Source organism: Portunus trituberculatus, chromosome 46 (assembly GCF_017591435.1).
Source record: "Portunus trituberculatus isolate SZX2019 chromosome 46, ASM1759143v1, whole genome shotgun sequence".
NCBI lineage: Eukaryota > Metazoa > Arthropoda > Malacostraca > Decapoda > Portunidae > Portunus > Portunus trituberculatus.
The window spans coordinates 9,361,558-9,382,374 of record NC_059300.1 but is presented as its reverse complement, the minus strand read 5'-3'; the positions used below and the strand labels follow the sequence as shown (position 1 = coordinate 9,382,374).

Genomic DNA, 20,817 nt, shown 5'->3' with positions numbered 1-20,817 from the left:
ATATTTTACTGCATCAAGTTGTAGCATGATCTCTATATAGACATAAAAAAATCATTATTTGGCATCTCAAACACCCAAACACTGGTCAACATGGCCTCTCAAGGCCAATCACTGCTTGTGCTTTGTCGATGGTGGATGTGCTATGCACATAAGCTAATACTGGAAATTTTTGCCTTTTTTTCCACTTTCTTTTATTATTAGCCTATCATGTCAAGGAGAAAGAACTGTACCACACACCAGTAACGTTGCTTCAAAATGAATAGGTACAAAACAAGTATGTATGTGAAAAATTGGAAGGAAAGTGGAAGTAAACTACATTCAGGTCACAAGTCCTGGATGTGAGAAACTCCAAACATTCATACAAAGATATTGACATACATTATCACCAGTCAAACACAAATAAAACATATAGATTCAATTTTTTGTTCTGCTTTGCAGCAGAGTCTATATATAGTTGTAAATCTGGGCTACCCATTTGTGGGGAAACTATACATTAGACGTATGGATGAAAGTCAGTAGTCTCTATATAGACAATTTTTTTATTTGGTATTACACTCATCTGGCCTGCTGCTGGGAAGGGGTTAAAATAAAGCATGATAATTTTAATGTGAACCTTTTTTATTATTAACTTGGTAAATCAAAGATATTTTGTAACAATTTTTTTTTTTTTTTTTTTTTTTTTTTTTTAATTGGAAAAGATGTTTGTGTCGTAAATATCAACAGAAAATGTTTAGTCAGAATTCTTATATTGAGGAATGTTTTATAAAATGATAAAATAGCTATCATTCTTATTTGTGTTGAATACTTTCTGTTTCTTATCTTATCTTATTTCAGAAGTATTTTTCCAGGTTTCTGAAAGACTTTTTATTCTTTCCTTGAACATTATGTGTATCAAATCCAGTCTCATTACATTACTAAATCATGTGTTTTCTTTTGAGTTAGATAATTACACATATTGTGTTAGTCTTCTTTCACATTTGGTATAATTTTAGTATTCCCAACCTCTACATGCAGTATATTCTACACTGCAGGTTACACCTCCTGAAGAGTGTGGCTCAGAGGCCTCCGTCCCTTCTATTCAGTTGCAAGGAACCATAGTCTGACCCCCGCCGTCACCTCGGCCTGCACGAGTCTGGTTCCACATGGGTGGTGCTCGTGGGGTCGCCCGCTCACGCTCCCCACGACTTTGACGGCCAGCCGCCTCCTACACGTCTCGACCAGCCCTTGGCCCTGTGCCCTGGCCACAGTCACAGTGAGAGGAGGCTTGAAGGACTTAATGTTGAGCTATTGGCATACCAGCTAATGCTCAGAATTATAGTGATGCCACAAGTGCTTGGTTAGAGTACTGTTCATTAAAGTGTGATCAGTACTGGATGTTATTTGAACCTTGGGTACAAAAGTAGATGGATTTTTATTTTAACAAGAAACTATAAATCTATCAAATTATTCACTGTTAGGTAGTGATATGAAAATGGTGATATATTGTTTCCAGTTTTGTACATTCAAAGAAACACATTGATGCGAGGTATCATAGCATGATCTAGTGAGTCAGTTTACCACATGTTTATTACCTCTGAGGCTTACCTTCTGTGAAGGGTTTGTCGTGTCCTAAGCATATGTAGGATATGAGTCTCATCTGCCATCTCATATGTGTAGCTCTGCTCAAATTAAGAGGGTGTGTACTTTGTCATCTGAAGACCATAGAGATAATAGTCTTTCTCTCTTTCAGATTATAAGAAAAGCTCTTCTTCCATATATGCTGGCAAAGAACAAATGTTGTTGTCAGATATTGTTGAATAAGTGCTCTCCATGTAAAGAGTTGCACAGTTCAGTTGTTTTCATCTTATATGTTTCAATGTAAGCTGAATCAGCTAATTTTCATGATACAGGTATCTGTATAACTGATGCAGACAAACTATTCTAGCATTTCCTTGAGCATTGTCAACCCTCTCTTTCATTTTCTCTTTCATCTTTTTCATCAAACTTCATCATAACTAATTTAGTATAATGAATAATCACAGTGCAAACTGTTCATCAAATTACAGGCAGACAAAATCGATATGATGTAAATAGATACATATGATTTGCTAAAGCCATATATTTATGTATAAAGTCATCGTAGATTAAGCAGATTACCCTGATGGGCAGAGTTTGTTGTTTACAGAATTGTCCCTGAATCTTGCAACTGTGACATTATCTCTTAGGACTCTCAAGGCCAGGCCAGAGGGTGAGCTGTGGGGACCAGGCTGAAGGAAAGAGAACTCTCACAAGGGTACCTTTTCCTAAAGCTGTCAAGAGTAACAGGGACTGTTGGATCACCTCATCATTGTTCTCATATTTTTAACATTTTAATATGAATGATTTGTGAATGTGTATGTAATTTTCAAGTTTGTTATATTCAAGCCTTTATGTGTCTATATCATAGGTATGTATATATGAATATACAGTATCAATGTACATAAAAAAATATAGTTTATATTTATTTCTATAAAAATAGACCATTGTGATAAGTCAGTTACAATATTTAAGATATATTTCATGATATATTGTACATACATTGTGCCATTGCATCTGACTTGTGTGTGTCATTTCATAATGCATACAAGCATTCTGTTAGTACCCACTCATGATTAGGTGGAAGAGTGGCTGGTGGTGTGTGCATGTTGGGCAGGGCAGTGCTGGCCACACGATGGGAGGCCTGAAGTTACTGGTTGTTTGTTTCCTGTAGTAGACAAAAAATGCAGGGTAAGGTGGACAACTTGTTTATATTGTTGTAGGAAACCTAAGATGCAAACTTTCAATAAGAGTTCAAGTAATGTAATAATCTATTGGGGTTTTGTTGCACAAAAAGCATGCAAATGGAATTAGCACTTATTAATATATTAATAGGCATTTAGTTGTGTGGTTATGAGGCAAATGGAATTTTATCTTTGATATATTGCTTACTTTCTCCCAACAATCAGTTTCCCGTACTGCAGGGAACTCAACATGTGGTGCTCTAATAGTATACACTGATGCCTCTTTGTTTACTTCCTCTTTCATATTTGCTTTTGTTGAATGAAGAGGAAATTGTGAAGCTGTGCTATACATATACTTTTTTTTTATTTCAGTATTAGTATGCATGCATTTTTGTGATACATCATATATATATATATATATATATATATATATATATATATATATATATATATATATATATATATATATATATATATATATATAAATCTCTCTCTCTCTCTCTCTCTCTCTCTCTCTCTCTCTCTCTCTCTCTCTCTCTCTCTCTCTCTCTCTCTCTCTCTCTCTCTCTCTCTCTCTCTCTCTCTATATATATATATATATATATATATATATATATATATATATATATATATATATATATATATATATATATATATATATATATATATGTATTGTGATTTCTATATCCCTTCTCATCATGATATTTCCATGTTGTACGTAAAAAAAGAGTTTCATACTCATTTATAACATTCATTAGTGTGATATAATTGAGTAAGAAATAAAATATAGTCAGATTAGGACACTCACTGACTTGAGATTGTCTGGATAAGTATGATTCTATAAGCCAGAATGAAGTCAGTCATTTCCTCTCCCTCAAATAATCATGAAAAGGTTTAATGTACTTAAGTAATTGCAGGAATATATATATATATATATATATATATATATATATATATATATATATATATATATATATATATATATATATATATATATATATATATATCTTTTGCTAATACGTCAGTGAATGTAAATGGGGTTTGATATATGGTGCCTGTTCCATCTGATCACTGTATTAAGGTATTGTTCATAGTTATAAACAACAGGAAACAAACAATTATTCTCTAAGGCCAAAAGAGCTGCAATGAAAAGAAATCAAGCATAATCCAGCATAATTTCATAATTTTATTCCACTTGTTACATAGTTTATTGCATCTTTCATCATGCACATGTCTAGTATTAAGTCTAGATGCCGGTCCTGGTGTCAGGCCAAAGGTGCCATATTACTATACCTGACCCAAACAATACACATTTAATGCCAAGCTACCAGTTGTCATATTACCCCACTACAGTTGAAAGTCCCTTGCAATGCTTTGGTTCATTATCATTACCACAATTCAGCATTTTGAAGGGTACATCTTATTTCAGCATAATCAATAGGTTTGTATGATTAGTTATTGAAATATAAAACTAGAAAATATTATATGCATTTTTCTCTCAGTTTTGGTGTTATAGTAAACTGATATTGATACCACAAGAAAGAACTGTATTTAGTTTCCAAATCTTTAATTTCTCATTATCAATACAAGGAAATTACCGATTTCCTTGCATATAAGCTGTTGTTAGAAAAGAAGGTCTATGTATCCATCCAAGTCACTTTCACACATTTTGTTACTTTTGGCTACCATAGATATTTCATTTTAATGTATATTATTAGTTATAAGTTTCTTAATGAATTCTACATCAGCAGGGCCCAAGCATCACCCTACTGGGCCCTTGTATTCAGGTGAAGCTTGGGCCATTCTCCATCCTTTAATAAATGATGATGATCATCAATATTATCATACTTTGATGTCTTGCTCCATTTTGGAGGTTCATGGCATGTTAACCTCCTTTACAGGCTGTTCTGCAATGCCTCCATAAACCTTTGCTTTTGATATTATGAAAGTTTTCAATAGATTCTGACATAATCTTTAGTTTTTCACCATCCTTACATATTGCTTTTATTTTTTTATCTTATGTATGTGTTGTACTGCCATACATATACGAGTATGAATCTTATATTGCCTGCTCTTCCAACAGATCCTTAAGTACTTTTTGTATGTGGTGGTATTTTTGTCTTGTTTCTGGACCATAGAGGTTAATCATAGCAGCTGCATTTCATCAGTCCATTTAGTTGCATGATTAGGTTAGATATTCACACAGTGGTGTAGGCCATTCACCTATGGTCACCTACTGGTTCCCTCAGCCACCCATTCCCCTCTTACAGAAAGAACTCAAAAACCATGTTCATATCCATTACTCCATCACTCTAGCAGAGGAAAAGTTCATTTGACAAGTGATTCATTCTTGTTTCAGTAGCATTATTATTACATTTTGAAATAGTTTAGTTTCTATAGAAGGAATAATATTTAATGAATTTGATAGATCACAAGACCATAAATCATTTGAAGTTCACAAAATAACAATATAGTAAAAGAGCTCTGTTTTAGCAACTGGTATTGTAAATGTAATTTTTCACTATAAAGACATTAAATTAGTTTTATTTTGTAGACATTGTTTTGTGATGAGAAAGTAAGAGTGCTTAACAGATTAAACTGCTATTACATGATCATGATCAATATTTCTCTCACTCCATCAGTTATAAGGTAGGCATGCCTGCCAATCCATTGCGGAATCATTCCTCATGATGGTAACTAATCACGCGAGTAGTAAGCTACATGCAGATGAGGAAGATGGTTTACCTAAATTTATAGTAAGGGTTTAGCTGCTAAGGGAGCAATAAAGCTGATTTACGAAAGAAAAAAAAAATTAGCTTTTGGATTAATTTCATGTACGTTTTATTTTTATTTTTTATTTTATTTTTTTTTAGTTTTCTGCATAATTATTTATAAGGTTTCCCAAAGTAATGTGTGTCTGTGTTAGGGGAAGGATTTCAAAGATAGGCTACATCAGAAAGGTATAGTTAAGTTCTTGTTGCTTATTTGGAGAACTTCACAGATGATAGTGTTTATATGGATGAAAAGAAAGGTATGAGATCGCTGAGAGTAATGAAAAGAATTTCTTTTTGATGACTAATCAGCTTGGGTTTTAGCAAGGTCTCTGGAGTGCGGCATTCCCATGACGTAGGAGGAACAAGAGATGCATGGCTGTACGCAGTGAAGGCGATCTTTTTTCACGATACCCTTCGAGGTGATTACACTGTGTGAATATATGTAACATTACATAATAACATTGTGAACCACTGAATAAACAAAATAAATAAATAAGGTTTTCCACAACGCTGGCAGGTATTCTAAGAAATGGTAATAGTTCCTAGAATAGTTTCGCACCAACTTGAACTAGTCTCGAGTCGAATCAAGAGTCATGAAGCCTCGGATTGCTCGGATCCTTGCAGCATCAGCCTTCTCATACGAAGGCCACGCATCAGCTTGGTAAATTTAGAGAAAGAGGCTGGCATAAAAGTTTTGTTTGTTAGTGAGGCTTTAATTTTATATACTGCTTTGAGCTAAAGAAGGTAGTGTTGAGCCATAGTGTGTGAAGAACCTGAAGAGTCATCACCTGTGCCAGACACCGAGGAAAGATCTTGGTTGTCGAGGTTATTAGTCAGGTGAGGTGCCATTGTTGTCTGCTGGCCATACGCTGCCGCTGTGTTTAATCTTCCTTCTCCATTCGCAGCACTATCCTTCAACATACAAAAGCATGACAGATATAACAGCACAGTTGTAGATCATTTTTAAAAGAACCAGATCGGCAGTATATGTGCAATTGGTTATATTACGAGAGACATATACTTTAGGTGGGAGGAAGGGTTTTCCATGAAGTTATTGAGCGGGTGATATTTTGTACTTCATACTTGCTCTTTAGCAAATGTTGAAAAAAAGAAAGTTTGTGACGTCCATTTTTTTTTTTTTTTTTTTTTGTATTTCATATATATATATATATATATATATATATATATATATATATATATATATATATATATATATATATATATATATAATTGCGTGGGTCACAGTAAAGCATTTTATGTAAGTAAAATGAAAGGACATTGAGAGTAACATGATAAGTAAATGGGCAACGCCAGTCCCAGCTTTAGGTAGATACGTCTCAGTGAATTAGTTAATGGCAGTGAGCTAAATATACAATGAAAATACTGAGTATCAATAACATAGATATTTTACTTAAAAGACCAAGAAGATGAAGAAAACGCATTGCAAATAAATTGATTACTGTAGTAATGAGGAGGCCAAGCCGATCAACCGAACACAGGTCACGAGATACTGCCAGCAAGTGTGGTGGTGGTAGGCTGACGGTTGCCTACAAAATAAAACATGATTGTTGTGAACACTTTACAGTGTCCATTTCATTCATGTATTTGGATGAATTTAACATCGTCAGCAGAACAATGCAACTTATCACCTGAAATCTTGTGCCTTGTAAGGTACTGAGATGTCTAACCATAAACTAGCCAGCATGGATTCAGATTTGATAGATCTTTGGATAGCATGAACCACCACCCACATAGCCACAAACACTTTTTGTTTAAGCTTTCCATAAGATCCAGCTTTAGATCTTGATGAATGGATTAATCTGGTAGTTATATAATAATACATTATCTCAAACTATTTCATATTTCATTTACACCCATGAGGAATATACTTTAAATCTCAGTGGCTCTCACATTGCTTCTCTTGATTATTGTCAAATGCATCATATTTTTAAACACTTCAATTTAATAATGGCCCTAAAACTGAGCCCTGTGGCACCCCACTAACTACTTCTCCCCACTCGGAATTCGATCCATTAATTACTGCCCTTTGTCGCCTGTCGTCTAACCACTCTTTAATCCAACCTAATATTGTAGCTTCTATACCGTGTGCTTTAACCTTTTTAAGAGACTCTGGTGAAGTACCTTGTCAAAGGCTTTACTGAAATCTAAGTATAGAATGTCATAATTATCAACTTTATCTCCCGCCTCATAAACCCTACTATAAAAGCTCAACAAGTTTGTAAGACACGACTTCCCTTTCGTAAATCCATGTTGTGTTTGATTTATCAAGCTGTGTTTGTCTAGGTGTTCCCTAATGTTTTTCGCTATTATTGATTCCATTAATTTACCCACAACTGAAGTTAAGCTGACAGGCCTGTAATTAGACATTAGGGTTTTATCTCCCTTCTTAAATATGGGAACCACATTAGCTTCTCTCCACATTGTAGGTACCTCACCAGACTCCAGTGACATCCTAAAAATTACCGCTAGAGGCTCACTGACGACTTCCTTGTATTCCATTAGAACCCATGGATATACTTCATCAGGTCCTGGTGATTTGAATTTCTTTAGTTTATCTATCTCCTGTTCTACCATCGTCTTTGTTATATGAATATCTGTCAGCTTTTCACTATCCTCTGCCCTAAATATCTGTTCGCTATCTGGGATTTCTTGTGTGTTCTCCGGGGTGAAGATAGTTAAAAAATACTCGTTCATAATTCTACTAATCTATTCCGCATAACTAGCCATTTCCCCATTTGTTGTCCTTAATGGACCTATTTCTTCTCTACTTTTCGTCTTGTATAACTGAAAAAATCCTTTGGGGTCCGTCTTTGCTTTGCTGGCTACCCTCAACCCATATTCGTTTTGAGGTTAGCCAGCCAAGCAAAGACGGACCCAAGGGATTTTTTCAGCTATACAAGACGAAAAGAGAGAGTCATTGGGAGTGCAAAGGCAGAGAGAAAAACATACCACAGAGTATTGAGTCGGTAATGGTGTATTTGACTGGTACAGGACACAAAGAGCAACAGTAGGTTACAATAGTTCTACAATAATACAATCATGAGTTTTATAAAACATGTTTTATACAAGAAGGAAACTTTGCTCGATAATTCTTAAGCATTTCACACTTGGTTCACTCTGAGCTCGCTGACGAAATCGTGGCGGGTTTTGCAATGCTTCAGATGAGCGTGGCATTTTAAGAAGTGTTATATACAAGTTTGTAGTATAAATGTTCTATATGCCTTATTACTGTCATACCAATAATAGTTATTTCATATTATAATGAGATAACTGGTTAACTTTGTAAAATGTTAGATCTTTTAGTAAGTTTGGTCTAGTGCGAAAGGAATGTCTTATCAATATATATATATATATATATATATATATATATATATATATATATATATATATATATATATATATATATATATATATATATATATATATATATATATATATATATATATTTTTTTTTTTTTATTATTATTATTATTATTATTATTATTATTATTATTATTATTATTATTATTGTTATTATCATTATAATTATTACTGTTATTATTATTATTATTATCATTATTATTATTATTATTATTATTATTATTATTATTATTATTATTATTATTATTATTAACTTATCAATTTCTTTTTCCTTGATTTCTGGTGAAGCATCTCTTTTCTCATAAGGTGCATTTAAAGAGAAGAGTACGTCCGCTGCAAAAATTCGTTTACGACACGTAGCTCACGCAAACCTCTAGATTGGTTGTTCAATTGGATTTTGTGTCTGTTTCCAGTAGCATTTGAAATCGTCATATATTTGTCAATAATACTTTCAGTTGTAAGGCTCAGAAAGAAAAGAGTGAATGCAATTTACGATCAATGATGGTTTTACAAAGACCCAACAAGACTGCTTAGAGTGAACCGAGTAGTTATACAGGCATCACGTCAGTCAACACATTTGGTTTTCAGATTAGATAAATCGTAATTGAGTACAAGTAGGATAACATGCTCTTAATCATAATGCCTATTCATTGCCTAACTCATAAAAAGGCTAAAATAGCGATATGATTCCTCCTTAATCTCTATGCTGTCCCTCACATCTTCCGCGGCCCTCAGGCTGCCACCACGGGCATCCACCACGGGCATCCAATGTCACGCACTACCTCGGAGGCGACCAAGCCCCGTTTGCTTAATTAAGCGATACTTGCTCATTTCTTATGACTGGAATGTTGGAAACGTTAAGCTTCTTGAAAGTTCATATTGTACACGTACCTGAGACCCTCTATCTGTGGGGCGTATTCAAGTGACATTTGCCTTCGTCATTTTTTTCTATTGATACTTGTGGAATTTGATTATTTACCAGGACGTTGCCCACCGCGGCGATGATGTAGACCTGCTGTGTCTTTCACGTCAAGTGTAGAGCACCTGGATCCTCACTTGGGACAAAACTTACTTTATCATCAAGACTGAAGCATTTTGCTCCTTGAAAAACATAATGTAGAGGGAAAATGTTGGTTACACGGCCACACACGCATTGCTACGACTGTTTACGAGTGAGATACATAACAAGTAGCTAGTCTAGTATTTGGCAGTTAATACGAAAAATATCTTTATTACTCATATATCATATCATGTCACTATTCCTTGGTCCTCTAAAAAACGGAACAGGGAAAATGTTGTTTAATAGGTAATGGCTTGAGAATGTGAAAATGAGAGAGAGAGAGAGAGAGAGAGAGAGAGAGAGAGAGAGAGAGAGAGAGGCTCTTCAAAAAGTGTTTATTATCTTGTTTTCGGTTCCAGATAGTATTTCTTAGTAATACATATTTCCTGTTGCTTTCCTCCACGTATCACAAAAGTAACTGAACGCTCGTCGTGGCTCAGCTTGGCATCAATAGTCTGGCGAAGTGTTCAGGCGATATATACATTGTCCAGCAGCAACAATCAGTAAGACGCTGCCTAAAAAAATAAATCCATAGTAGCAGGTCGTAACAAAATGAGAATGTAACAGCCTAGAGTCATCTATAGTACAGAACCTGCTAAATTAAGCTGACTGCAGATGCAATGACGGGTTAAGAAGGTAAATATGATGAAATTTGCCATGAACACTGGTAGAATGACAATCCAGGAACCATGTAATTTCTAGCAGCAATGTGTACTACCACCAGGCATGATCTTGGTTCAGTGCTGTGCGTCACATTTAAGGGTGTGGTGTGGCGGGTTTGGTTAGGAAATAAGAATGGGGCCAAAACATGGGTTATCACAGTGATAATTTGATTTTTTGTACCATATTTGTCAAGGGTAACGAAATAGATCTGCTTGAAATTTACGGATGTGGAATTAGTGGAATAAACAATATTTTCTTAGTGTCTGGAATACTGGCAGCAAATTTCAGTATGGGTTTCAGAAAGTAGGTACTGATTCGGTGGTTGTGTTAAAGTTGCCCGAGCGAAGCTAGGTGACTATACTGCAGACGAAGGTGACGCACTGTGAGGCTGAGCGTGTTGCTTCCACTGGTCGTTTAAGCATCTGACAATGAAGATTAACGACAAAATATGAGTTTTTAATTTTTTTTATTATAAGTTAGATTTGATAATTCTATAATTCATCTATATTTTTTCTATGTCTTATAGAGAGCTCACATTTTACGATGGTAAATATTCAGTTAAGGCATTGCATAACAAACAATTTGAGAAGGCACATTTTCAAAACTACCATCTCATGTCCTATGAAGAATGAACTTTGAAAATATTGGAATATTTAAATAAATGATAAGTATTGAAGAAATTCACATGAAAGCCTTAGAGACAATCACATTCCCAAGTATCTTTACGACTTTGAACCTTCCATGTTAATTAGATAAGTGTGGCCTCCTCTGGCAAGGGACGAGTTATCAGGTTGAAATAGCGTGATAGGAATGTTTCGTATTTTTTTCCATGCCATGGTTATTTTTTTTCGTGAAATAATACAGGTGTGGCTTTCTTTGTGGCCATTGCTGTCCATGCTGTCAGAGAAGAAGGATGCGTATTTTGTTTGACCACTGCCTTTCCACCGAGCCGCTTACTCACAGTTCGGTTAGCGTGTCTTCGCTCGGGCAACAGTCCTCTTTTGTGACGTGGACTCTTATTTATTCACGTTTTTATTCATCTCAGTATAAATCCTTTTTTCTATATATATAAGCTTCATATAGTATATCTTTAAAGAAATTCTACCTGGATAGCAAACCGTCTTATATAAACTAACTATTAAGTAGAAAATATGTCGTTAAACTTTTGTATATATATTCATATGTATTTTATATATAAATCTACGCTTACTAATCAAAATATTTGGGTCGAGTGTAGGAGTGGTTGATGAGTGCGGGTTGCGGGGCGTCCTAAGGCTGGGGAAAATTTCGTCCCCGTTTTGATTATCTGACAACGGCCGAGGCGGAGAATAAGGCGGCCCGGATTACCTAGAAAGTCCTAGATGGCACCGCCCCACCTTTCTTGGAGAGAATGCGAGGCGGCTCCCTGCCTCTTCTGTCGTTGATGAAATTTAATGGCAGGTAAAATGAGTATCGTTCATAAAACCTAAAAAATTCAAGGACACCGCGTTGTTTTGCATACCATTTCACTCATTGTCACGCCACAAGGCCGAGCTTGGAGCCGCATTATAGATTGAATACTGAAGAGATTAACTCTATCTCGTCATTGTGCACCGTTAGGAAAGCCTCCTGCGCACCAACAACATTCAGGAAACCCACGCACATGATAAACTTTTCATATTGTGGCCACATGAGTGTGCGACTATCATTGATAGCAAGCACACACACACACACACACACACACACACACACACACACACACACACACACACACACACACACACACACACACACACACACACACACTTCATGGGAGCACTTCATGGGCCATCCTCATTCCGTGTGCCTCCTTTAACTTCTCCTTGTGCCGCCGCGGAGGATTCGCTACTCAACAAACTATACGAGTAGCATGGCTCCTCGGAGGCCCTCTGTTATGCGCTCTACACACACACACACACACACACACACACACACACACACACACACACACACACACACACACACACACACACACACACACACACACACACACACACACAGCAGAGGTGGTACACCGCAGGCATGACCTTTCCACGCGCGCGACGGACAGATAGAAAGATAGATAGATAGGTAGGTAGATCAACAGATAGATAGATAGATAGATAGATGGACAGATAGACAGAGAGAGAGAGAGAGAGAGAGAGAGAGAGAGAGAGAGATGATCGCAGTGTCAACTCTCTTACTCCGATCACGCGGCAGTTCTAACAACTGAAAGAAGATATTGGCATTAAAGACCAAATCACGTAGTTGCTCTGATGATGCAGGTATTGCGCTCCCTCCGAGGCGAGTAGTGGCGTCACCTGCTGATGTCCCGGGAGGCAGCGTCGGACGGGGCGGGGTCGGCGGAACTGAGGCAGATGATGTCACCTTGGAGCATGGCGTCGATGTTATAGGCGATGGTGCCGTCCCGCCCGCATGCCTCCGTGAACTCGTCCAGCGTGATGACGCCATCCTTGTTGAGGTCAAGTGTCTGTGGGGAGGAGGGGGAGTCCACGTTGAGGATAGGTGAAGGACTATATTCTGGAACACTTCGGCCCGGCATCCCGACTACTTTCAAAAGTTTCTAGTTGAAGTGACAAGATTTCTACATCATTAAGTAGAGAAACACTTTGACAATCACTGCAAATCATCACTGTGTCCCTTGGTGGTGGTGAGAGAGAGAGAGAGAGAGAGAGAGAGAGAGAGAGAGAGAGAGAGAGAGCTGTCTAAATAAAAACCATCAGCACGTTGTGTCTCTCTGCTCTGATGCTTGGACCAATCACGGCTCAGACTCCGCTCAATCGTTATCGCAGTAAAGGGAATGTTGCTGTTCATGATGTTTCGTTCATTGTATGTCTTTGTGATTTATTTTTCATAATTTACCTTATGAAGTGAGTGAAGTGTACGCCTCACATGTTTTAAGTTTCCAGTGATATCTTGAACTCATCCCAGTGTATTGAATTATTTAGTCAGCTGGCCACGAGGACTCCGTTTACTTAATTGTTCTTACCGGATTATCTTTATGAGGCTTAGAGAGAGAGAGAGAGAGAGAGAGAGAGAGAGAGAGAGAGAGAGAGAGAGATATATGAGGCTGCTATGTAAGCAAATAAACGCTAATGACAATTAATAATACTGCACTTGAAAAATGGAAAAATAAAGCAAAAAAAAAAAAAAAGGAAAAAATCTGAGGATACCATGAAAAACCTGAATTAATACTTAGCCTTACCGTAAAGAGCGTCTCCACCTTCTGCCCCACCGTCTGCTCGTCCACGGGGGTGTCGGTGTGCTTGCCCATTAGATCGAATACCGCCTGCACCACGTCCGTCATCTCCTGCCGCGTTATGCAGCCGTCGCCGTTCAGGTCGTAGAGGGAGAAGATCCACTTGAGGCGGTCGTCTAGGGAGCCACGGGAGAGACGCGACAGTAGCTTGATCATGTCCTGGAGGGAAGAGTGACAAGGTAGTAGTAGAACTGGATAGACTAAATCTTAGGTTAGGTTAGGATTAGATTAGATTGGGTCAGGCTAAGCAACTATGGTGATGGTGGTGGTGATGGTGGTGGTGGTGGTGGTGGTGGTGGCGGCCTTGAAGCATGTTAGATATATTGAATTCGCGTAGTAATTATATTTTTCGACATCATTAATTCACAGCGGAGCGTGAGAAGGTAATAACTGCCTGCCGTATTAAGTTCTATCAGTATGTAGATTGCAGTGTTAGATAATTATAATCCGACGTCTCTCTCTCTCTCTCTCTCTCTCTCTCTCTCTCTCTCTCTCTCTCTCTCTCTCTCTCTCTCTCTCTCTCTCTCTCTCTCTCTCTCTCTCTCTCTCTCTCTCTCTCTCTCTCTCTCTCTCCTCGGTGGTGTACTCGCAATATCAGGATATGGGTCCATCCAGCTAGTCAGTAATCCTCCCTTGTCAATTACATATTCATTGCTGCTTAAAACTGCGTCTTCCTTTATCATGTCACTCTTTATTTCTCTACTGTTTTAATAAGAGAGAGAGAGAGAGAGAGAGAGAGAGAGAGAGAGAGAGAGAGAGAGAGAGAAATTATAAGCAACTGCATGATGACTTAAAGCAATAAAGCATAGGAGTTATAATTAGAAAAGCATGTACGGAGAAAAAGAAAACATGGAAGGATAAAGTGAGTAAAGGAAATAAAACACAGAGAGAGAGAGAGAGAGAGAGAGAGAGAGAGAGAGAGAGAGAGAGAGAGAGAGAGACGAGACGAGACGAGACGAGAGAGACGAGAAACAAGTATGGGTGAAAATTAGATACCATACTCAAGAGAAGCGAAAAAAAAAGTATAGAAATGTAAAGGGGAGAAGGAAAAGACAAGGGGATAAAAGTCTGCTAGCCAATACTCATGTTATGGCGGGGCAGGGCGACGCGAAAATGTAGAATGTTGCACTGAGCAGGATGAGTAAAAGTTGTGTGAAAATGTAGGCAGGAGAGACCCGGAGCTTTGAAAGGCACCTGTGAAAAGGGTTTGGTTGATTAATTAGACAGGTACAGGTAGGAAAAGGGGTGAGGGATATTGAAGAGGAGTGTGGAGGAAGAGGAGGAGGAGGAGGAGGAGGAGGAGGAGAAGAAGAAGAAGGAGGAGGAGGAGGAGGAGGAGGAGGAGGAGGAGGAGGAGGGAGGAGGAGGAGGAGGAGGAAGAAAAAGAGGAGGAGGAAGGGGTGGGTAGAAGAACAGGTGAAGGGAGTACCCACCTCGAAGTTGATTATACCCGTGCTCTCTTTGTCCAAGTTGTTGAAAACGTAGTGAGGGTACTTGCTGGAACTAGCTGTGGGGGAGAGGATGGGAAAAAAATATTGTAGTGAGTCTCTCTCTCTCTCTCTCTCTCTCTCTCTCTCTCTCTCTCTCTCTCTCTCTCTCTCTCTCTCTCTCTCTCTAACACACTCACGGAAAGATTCATAAATTTATACCAGTTGTTTATCCAGATACGAAAATAAACCCCAACAGATCGCTTCTCTAGTATGCATAGGTTTCAGACATTGCTACTCGTACAGCCGCCAGGAACTGTTTGCTATTCTCCGCACACCAGCAAGGAAGGCGGGAAGACTAACACAATTGATACCAGGCTACGAAAAACACTCGTTCCTTTTCCAATGACGCTTCCATATTAAGTTAACGTGAGAAATTCCGAAGGAGCTTTTGCACGAAATTTCTATTTGGAGTGTAATGTTGATTTGTAGTATATTGGTGAAGAAGTTCTGTTGAATTAAAGAAGGAAGGGGAAAAAGAATCATGGGGCTAACAAGGTTAATCTCGGAGATGTAAATAGTTGAGGCTTTCAAAATGTTTTGTTGGACGCGTTATCTGAAGAGGTAGAAGAGGGGGAAAAAAAAGGAGCCATTTTTTAGAGAATCATTTTCCTCTCTTGTGTGAGGTTTAGGTAAATTTTATGTTGTCGGAAAAAAAAATGAACCTTACACAACTGAGCTCTGGAAAAAGGGAAAAGTTTTTTGTTAGTTTTTGTTGGGTTTTCAATCAAAAGTTGGTGGTGGAAAGTGAGTAGTGGAAGGGTGGATGGGTGCGGCAGTACTGTGGAGACGGCGGAGCAGGGCTAGGGACTAGGAGGTGGGTGAGGCGACGGAGCGCTGGGAGTGGGAAAGAGGCGGGAAAAGTTGCAAAAATAAGTAGAAGTCTCCTCGTCTCATCCTTTTCCAATCACTGGCTCGACTCCTCCTTGACTTGTTTCTTTTACTAGTTACCTTCTGAATCTGTATTTTTTTGCTTCTTTAACGAGTTTTTCTTCATATTATCTCACTTTTTGTTTCATTTTAATCTCATCAGTACCAGGACGCATTTTCATATTTATTCTGGTTACTATTTGGCGATTTTATACAGCTTTAGAAACTTATGTTGAGATTAGAATAGTAAAGACTCTGTTCCATCAATCTTCTGACCTCCACAAACTCTTCCTAATGCAAATAAAATCGCCTAATCATATTAAAAAATCAAGGTAAAAATGCGTCCCAGTATTGAAGGGATTAATGGATATATCTTTTTTTTCACAGTTTTTTGGCAAATTTCTCAGATGACAATGTGAACTCAAAGAAAGTAGTGTTCTTCTTGAGTTGATTTCGTTGGCAGTGTTTCATAATTTTCTTTCACTTATTTTTCCTTTTGTTATTTCAGTGGCTAACTTTCTTTACAGTTTGCTAATTATTTTGTGAACTTGAAAATGCTACAGTATCTTCCTGAATTTTTTTTTTTTTTTTTGCAGGTGTACTATTTTCATATTCTTTTTCCCTTGTAATTTTAACGTATAGTTTTATTTCGTTAATTTTCTGAAGCTACAGTGGAAATTCAAGTTCGTTCCAGGTCTTGTCATAATGGCTCTTTTCGCTGCCTCTGTGGTGAAGTTTAGGAAATATCAGTTCGAAATCTGCATATGATCAACCATTTTCATGTATCTTAGGTCCATAGTCCGTAGTCTCAACACGACCATTTTTCGTAGTCTCTCACCACGACTATTTTCAAAGACCATAGAGATGATTAGCGGGGTTTTCAAGAGTATTTCTCCAGTTAATAATGTAGAAATCTTGTCATTCTGCCTCTAGAACAGTAAAAACACCTTAAAAACTGGTGGAAATTTAAATGAATCTTCTTGAAATAGTAGAGGTGAAGCACAGAAGCGTTTCAGAATACGGCCATAATCGCTATTTTCAAAGGCCAAAGAGATGATTAGCGGGGTTTTCAAGAGTGTTTCTCCAGTTAATAATGTAGAAATCTTGTCATTCTGCCTCTAGAACAGTAAAAAAAAAAAAAACCTAGAAAACGGCTGTAAATTTAAATAAAACCCTTTTGCAATAGTGAAGGTGAAGCACAGAAGGGTTTGAGAATACGAGCCTTATTACAAAAGGATCTGCGGATTGTTTACCAGGTGTGTTTACCAGGTGTTATGTATGCACGGAGTCTTGAGGTACTGCATTGGGATGGACCTCAAAAACGTTCACTTCTTTGCATTATTTTGTTTGTATTGTTCTATTACGTGTTGTGTGTTAGTCATTTTGTATTGTGTAGTATTTTGTATGATGTATTTTGCTGATTACATTACTTTGGTTCTCCTCTCTCAATGAAGTAACTAAGTGCGTCATGGTAACACGCCTAAAAAAGACACACGCCCTAACAAATACAGTGTGTCCTCGCTTCAGTACAATTTATCGCTGAATATGAATGTGAATGTAAAAGCGAATATTTAATTATAAAAGCAATCAAGGTGACAAATTGATAAAGAAAGAAATAGAAACAATGACGAAATATTGGCCGCAGTTTTCATTCATTTACGTTATTGTTTTATGGACGTTTCTTTTTATTGTTGTGAAGAGAAATGAACAAGCAACAGTGCAAATAAATAAGCATGTACGATAAGATAAAGAAATAAGTAAGTTGATGAATAATTGAATATAGAGTATGAATAAATAAATTAATAGTATGTAAATGAATAATTAGATAAAGAAATTAATAAAAGAATATATAGATAAATAAGTTTGAGAGAGAGAGAGAGAGAGAGAGAGAGAGAGAGAGAGAGAGAGAGAGAGAGAGAGAGAGAGAGAGAGAGAACCAATTTTTGACACACGTTTCTATTCAGCAAAGTTATTGGATGATGCACTTAGAGGCGAGATCCCGTGGCTCCTGTAAATACTCACACACACAGACCAGCATCTACTTTTCCCCATCCTTGTACTGCCATACTGTATATATATCACCCACATAAGCACCCTCTTCTTATTGAACGTTAACACAGTCTTCCCGGAGCCTCCTTGCGTATGAGAGCCGACTGAGTCCCCATTACATACCAATCTTCCGCCATTATCACATGAAAGAGGGTACAGGATAAGTAAATTAGCCTTCCTCCTACATAACCACAAGGAAAAAGACTGCCAGTACCCAAATTTAGTTATATTGCTTCTTTCATAGTCTTCTGAAACGCTTTGCTCTCTTACCACGACTATTTATCAAGGCCACGGAGATGACTAGGATTGTTCTCATGAGTGTTTCTCCTCTTAACCCCTTGAATACCTTGACGCGTTTCCATATTCATTCTACTTACTATTTGGTGGTTTTACACAGCTTCAGAAACTTATGTGGGGGATTGAAATAGTGAAGACTGTGGCCATTAAGCTTCTAATCTCCATAGACTCTTCCTAATGTCAATAAAATGGTCGTACCGTATACAGATCTCAAGGTAAAAATGTGTTCCAGTATTGAAGGAGTTAATAACGTGGGAAATTTTGTTCATCTGTCACCAGAAGTGTAAAAATCGCTCTTTAAAAACCGTGTAACTTCAATTATGTAGAAATTATTGGAATTATTCGAGATGTGAGTAGGAATGCTTCTGAACTTTTAAAAATGTAGCTCCATTTAACTTGGCGTCCCATCCCAACCACTTTCAATAAACTTCAACGGAAATTCCTGCGATCGTTAAGTGTTCTCATGATTCTAGTAAGCTTCAAAATCATTCTGCACCATCATAAGAAAAAAAAAAAAAAGACACCCATGAGAACCCGGCTACTTAATTCTATCCTCTTCAAAAGTAGTGCAGATGGGAAAGCCAAGCGGTGAAGAATACATGGTCATAATTCTCACACTCCGCCAGCGACCAGGTACTTGCACTTAGCTTCGCCTCGCATCTCCTTAATCTGACTTGTATTCCATTGTTGGGAACTCCGCGGTGTTATGATGATGCTGAGAGGAGGAGGAGGAGGAGGAGGAGAGGAGGAGGAGGAGGAGGAGGAGCAAGAGCAGGAGGAGGAGCAGGAGAAATAGAAGGTGGAAGATGCGAGGAGCGCGAATATGTGTGCATTATGTATGCTAATATTGGAAGTGTTTTATCCCGTTGGCGTCACGCAGCTCTTTGCGTGTGTGTGTGTGTGTGTGTGTGTGTGTGTGTGAGAGAGAGAGAGAGAGAGAGAGAGAGAGAGAGAGAGAGAATGGGGGATAGGTGTTTTTTTTTTTTTTGTGTTTGTGTTTGTATTTTTTGACGGAATTTCCTATATATAACAACGCGACTCTCTCTCTCTCTCTCTCTCTCTCTCTCTCTCTCTCTCTCTCTCTCTCTCTCTCTCTCTCTCTCTCTCTCTCTCTCTCTCTCTCTCAATACACGTACCTCCTTTGGGGAACATTTGGAAATAGAGTTCCTTGAAAGCATCCTCCCTCACCACTCCCGTCGGGCATCGGTCCTTGAAACTCCGGTAGAGGCGCTGCAGTTCGGCCCGCGTGAAGTGCGTGGTGCGGCAGAGGGCGTTGATGTCCTCGGGGCGATATCGTGGCTCTTGCTCGATGATGTCCAGCTCCGTGTCTGCGAGAAGGGAAAGAAAAGAGAGTTATTCCCTTAAGTACTGGGACGCAATTTTACGTGAAGTTTTGGGTATGATTAGATGATTATATTTACATTAGGAAGGGTCTAAAGAGATCGGAAGATTAATGGCCAGAGTCTCCACTATTCTAATCCCCACATAAGTTTCTGAAGCTGTTTAAAATCACGAAAGAATAATCAGAATAAATACAATAATGTGTTATGATACTGAAGGGGGTAAAAGTAGAGAGTAGGCCCAGCTCCAGTCTTTTCGTAGGCTACCCAACCAAAACCCCAAAGATGAGTATGTTGGAAAAGTTTCGAGTAAACAGGAAGGAAAAAGAAATGAGAGGGTAACATGTACAGGAAATGTGAAGGATGGAGTTGAAAGAAAGGTAAAAATAAGAATAAGATGGGTAAGGTTTAATTCGAGTGAATTATAAGATGGATTTTGCTTTTTAATAGACAGGTAGATGAAAAATGAGAGAGAAAGAGTAAAATGTACGGGGAATGTGAAGAATGGGATAGAAGGTATGCTTTAAAAGAATGATAAGGCTTAAGAGTGTAGTATATGTGACGAGTTTACTTAATAGGCTTGTAGTGGACAAACACATAAGTAAAAAGAAAATAGCTAAACAAAATAATAACGATGGGGTGAAAAATGTTGGGAATATGAAAGATGGGATGAAATAAAATGACGGAAAGGGAGAAAGAGAGAAAGAAAAAAATAAAAGGCTGATTGTGAGATAAGAGGATATGTTAGGGAACAGGTGAGGGAGTGAAGTGAAAGATATTGAGGGGAAAGGAGGGAATGATTTGAGTGAGGCTGGAGAGAGTGAAAACATAGCTAAGGGTGCAAAGAGTAGGGTGAGATAGTGTGGTGATATGTACGAGTG

The 20,817-nt window shown here is 37.9% G+C and overlaps 2 protein-coding genes and 1 long non-coding RNA gene across 26 annotated transcripts in view; 2 read left to right on the top strand and 1 right to left on the bottom strand.

Moving 5' to 3' along the window:
- LOC123519872 (potassium channel subfamily T member 2-like) overlaps positions 1 to 3,153 on the top strand; it is a 624,454-nt gene extending 621,301 nt beyond the window's left edge. For all 22 annotated transcript variants that reach the window (XM_045281480.1, XM_045281479.1, XM_045281478.1 and 19 more), the window contains one exon: positions 1,032 to 3,153. In XM_045281480.1, coding sequence (XP_045137415.1) covers positions 1,032 to 1,103 — 72 coding nt within the window. In that variant the 3' untranslated portion in view covers positions 1,104 to 3,153. The remainder of the gene's footprint in view (positions 1 to 1,031) is intronic.
- Positions 3,154 to 3,393: 240 nt separating this feature from the next.
- LOC123519876 overlaps positions 3,394 to 20,817 on the top strand; it is a 66,291-nt gene continuing 48,867 nt past the window's right edge. For both annotated transcript variants that reach the window (XR_006679118.1, XR_006679119.1), the window contains exon 1: positions 3,394 to 6,349. This is a non-coding gene — a long non-coding RNA (uncharacterized LOC123519876). The remainder of the gene's footprint in view (positions 6,350 to 20,817) is intronic.
- LOC123519875 (Kv channel-interacting protein 1-like) overlaps positions 9,843 to 20,817 on the bottom strand; it is a 194,641-nt gene continuing 183,666 nt past the window's right edge. For both annotated transcript variants that reach the window (XM_045281502.1, XM_045281501.1), the window contains exons 4-7: positions 19,733 to 19,924; positions 15,327 to 15,400; positions 13,840 to 14,052; positions 9,843 to 13,104 (exon numbers count right to left, since the gene is read on the bottom strand). In XM_045281502.1, the coding sequence (XP_045137437.1) occupies positions 12,931 to 13,104; positions 13,840 to 14,052; positions 15,327 to 15,400; positions 19,733 to 19,924 (653 nt within the window). In that variant the 3' untranslated portion in view covers positions 9,843 to 12,930. The remainder of the gene's footprint in view (positions 13,105 to 13,839; positions 14,053 to 15,326; positions 15,401 to 19,732; positions 19,925 to 20,817) is intronic.